We start from the raw sequence: 3,734 nt of genomic DNA, 5'->3' as shown, positions 1-3,734 counted from the left end.
GTGGGAAAAGAAAACAAAGTTGGCAGGGCCAGGAGGTGGTGGTGGTTTTGGTGCTGAACCTCCACATGGCTGACTACAATTTGAGTCTCGGACCTGGTGGCTTGAAACTCACACCAGGTGTGTGTGCATGCATGCCCAAAATCCCAGGAGAGAATGGATGAGAAGGGTTTGAAGCATGGCCAGTCCCCCTGGGGGGTGATTTCTCACTTTCCCTCTCACTGTCCCTCTCTGTCGCTCTCCAGCAAGCACACATGCCCTATGACAAAACCTTAATAAAGAAGCAAACAAAGTCAGCAAGTGTGCTCTGCTGTAGGGTACGATAAAGAGAGTGAGAGCGGATTTCCACAGCTGCCGTGGTGGTCCCCCAGCTGCTGTCTGCTAGCCCAGTCTCTGCCTGGGCTAATGAGGTATCGGCATGGTTTGGCTGAGGGATTTCCTTACTGTGGTTTATTATTTTCATTCTAGCTAAAGGCTTTCTTCTCCTGCCCCAGTACATTTTTCTCCCAAAGTTGATTAGAAAAGTGACATAGTGGTTAAGGTGCTGGACTCCCATGTGGCTGATGGGCCCAGCAGCTTGAAACTCATGCTGGGTGTGTGTGCATGCCCAAAATCCTGAGAGGAGAATGGAGAAGGGATTGCGTCATGGCCAATCCCCTTGAGGGTGACTTCTTGCTTGCTTTCTCTCTGTCTCTTTTTGTGTCTCCAGCAAGCACATGTTCCCTATAGCAAAAAAATAATCTCTCTGTCTAAAAAAAGAAAAGAAGGAAAACACCAAGTCATTTTAAGATCACACAGTATTTTTTAAAAACTCTGTTTCACATTAAACAATTTAATGGGTAAGCATTCTAAGTCAACCCTTTAATTCATAAAACACTCTCTCTGAGCTTTCTTTAAAGAATCACAATTACAATATTATTTTAATTTCATAAATGTGATTTCTTGGGACCAGCAGTTAGCGTAATGGCTATGTCGCTGGACTCCCACGTAGTCGACCGCGGTTCATGTCCTGGACCTGGTGGCTTAAAACTCACGCCGGGCGTGTGTGTGCGCATGCCCAAGATCCCGAGAGGAGAATGGAGGAGAAGGGATTGCGGAGTGGTCATCCCCCATGGGGAGTGATTTCTTGCTTTCTGTCTCTCTGTCTCTGTCTGTCCGGCGAGCACATGCGCCCTATAGAGAAAAACCTCTCCAAAAAATAAAAAATAAATGTGATTTATTTTTCTTTTGTACAAGTGGTATGTGTGTGTGTGTGTGTGTGTGTGTGTGTGTGTGTGTGTTTTAATTTGACAGAGGGTACATGTTCTCTCTGGAGAGAAAGGGCGAGAAAGAGAGAGAGAGAGAGAGAAGAAAAGCACTTCCTACAAGGCAGGGTCAAACCGCAATCTCTTCATCTCTCATGCTTTTTGGGATTTGGGGCACACATGCACATACACTTGGCATGTTTGTCAAGCTGCTGGGTCTGGGACTCGAACCCTCTAGCCCCTTTAACAAGCACTGTGGGCTGGCCTCGTAAATGTGATTTCCATAAAGCTTTTTGTAAAAACATTGCAGCATTGAGTGAAGTGTGCCCACATACTGTAAAATGGAACCACGTGTGTCTCGGCTCCACTAGTGATGGAGCTGAGCAGGGGAAGTGACCGTGGGTTAGAGCAGAGACACTGGAAGAAGTAAACAAGCATCTAGGTACACACTACCTCCCTCCCTGTCAGCTCCCAGGGTACTGACTGTGTCTGTTAACCCCCAGCTCCAGGCCTACCAAGACCCCAGTGATAGCGCCAAGTCAGAGGAGGACCTGGGCCCTGACAGTCACCAGTACATTCACAGACCAGCTGGTGGCCTCTCTAGGAGTACAGGAAAAGGGGATGACAAAGCTGATGATGAAGATGACAGTGGAGATGACACCTTGGGTGAGGATGACAATGGTCCAAGGCCTGAAGACAGGCAAGAAGATGGAAAGTCCAGACAGGGAAGCGATGAGAATTCAGCAGACACCACAGAATCCAGTGAAGACAGGGCCCCAGAAGGGCAAGACAGTGCCCAAGACACCAGCAGTGAGAGTCGGGACCTTGACAAGGACAAGGTGGACAACAGGTCCAAGGGAGGGGACCTCACGAGTGAGAGTGAGGAGCACTGGGATGGGGACAGCAGCCATGGGGATGGCTCCGAGTTCCACGATGAAGGACTGCAGAGCGATGACCCCAACAGCATCGGAAGCGAGAGAGGCAGCTCCAGAATGCTTGGTGCCGGGGTCCAGTCCAAGAAATCGGCCAGCGACGCAGAGCAAGGCAACACTCAGGGTGACAGCCAATCCTCGGAGCACCCCCGTGGGAAACTTTCCCGAAAGTCCCGCATTTCTCAGGAAGATGACAGAGATGAGCTTGATGACAGCAACACAGTGGAAGAAGTCCAGAGTGACTCCACAGAAGACGCCATTTCCAAAGAGGCCAGCCGTGGCCAGTCCAGAGAGCATAGTGACAGTGAATCCCCGGAGGACAGCCCGGAGACTCTGTCGAAGGAGGATGGTCACCATGCACAGGACCTCAGCAGCGAGTCTAGTCAAGAGGGCGACCTGCTGTCCAGAGAGAGCAGCAGTGAGTCTCAGGAAGAGGTCGTGAGTGAGTCCAGGGGCGACAACCCAGATAACACTACCGGCCACTCAGAAGGCAAGGACAACAGTGAGTCCAGCGAGGAGAACAGCCAGAATACGTCTTCCACATCAGAAAGTCAATCCAGAGAGGAGCACGCTGACAGCGAGTCCAACGAGAGACTCAGATCCTCAGAGGAAAGCCCGGAGTCCACGGAGGAGGAGAACAGCTCCAGCCAGGAGAGCCTTGAGTCTCGCAGCAACTCTGCAGAGAGCCAGAGCCAGGAAAGCCAGTCAGAGGAAGCCAGTGATTCTCGGGACAGCAGCAGGTCACAGGACAACAGCGACTCCACCCAGAGCAAATCAAGCAGCGAGGAAGATGACCCTTCCAAGGCCACGGAGATAGAAAGCAGAAAACTCACAGTTGACACTTATCACAACAAACCCATTGGGGATCAAGACGACAACGACTGCCAAGACGGCTATTAGCGTCAGCTCTCCTGAGAAGCGGCTCTTAGGCAGGAGTCGGGGGCTCAAGAGGAGGGAAGTCTTTATACCTGTAACTTATTAATGTTTTGGTCAATGGGATAAATAAGAAGCCATTTCTTTCTGGAAGAAATTACTGGACATTTTTCACTGGTTTTCAGGGTGTCACCATTCCACTGGGGTTTGAATCAAGTGGCATAATGCCCAGTGATGGGACTGGAAGCAAGGACAGATGTGCTTAGAGCTTCCTAGCAGAAAGCGTTCCCAGCACATTAACGGAACAGCTCCTGGGGTTCTGTCATGTGCCAGGCCCTGCACTTGGGGCTGGGATGTAAAAAAGGAAAGACTCATTTCTTGCTCCTGAGGAGCTATAGAGTAGCCCATAAAGCTAGAGAGGTGCAGGGATACATGTGAGGGGCCTCCAAAAGCTCACGGGAAATGTGTATGAAAATAAAAATGAAAAAAAAGCTATGTACGTGTTTCAAAAATATTTTGCACCAACACACCCTCAGACTTCAATTGCATTTTCCACGAACTTTATGAAGCCCCCTGAGTGAAAGAAACAAGAATTGTTACCATCCCGTGGGGTGAATGAAATTTGTAGGAGCACACAGAAGGGTGACCGGCTTTGCCTTGGAGAATCAGGAAGGGCTTCTCAGCAGGA

At 49.9% G+C, this 3,734-nt stretch overlaps 1 protein-coding gene across 1 annotated transcript in view; it reads left to right on the top strand.

Moving 5' to 3' along the window:
* Nucleotides 1–3,716, top strand: part of DMP1 (dentin matrix acidic phosphoprotein 1) — a 15,577-nt gene extending 11,861 nt beyond the window's left edge. Inside the window, exon 6 of the mRNA XM_006143259.1 lies at nt 1,745–3,716. Within this exon, the coding sequence (XP_006143321.1) occupies nt 1,745–3,073 (1,329 nt within the window). The 3' untranslated portion in view covers nt 3,074–3,716. The remainder of the gene's footprint in view (nt 1–1,744) is intronic.
* Nucleotides 3,717–3,734: the final 18 nt, after the last annotated feature.

The sequence above is a fragment of the Tupaia chinensis genome, unplaced genomic scaffold, assembly GCF_000334495.1.
Source record: "Tupaia chinensis unplaced genomic scaffold, TupChi_1.0 Scaffold000094_1, whole genome shotgun sequence".
Classification (NCBI taxonomy): Eukaryota; Metazoa; Chordata; class Mammalia; order Scandentia; family Tupaiidae; genus Tupaia; species Tupaia belangeri.
The sequence above is the reverse complement of the archived record's forward strand: the minus strand, read 5'-3'. Positions and strand labels throughout refer to the sequence as shown.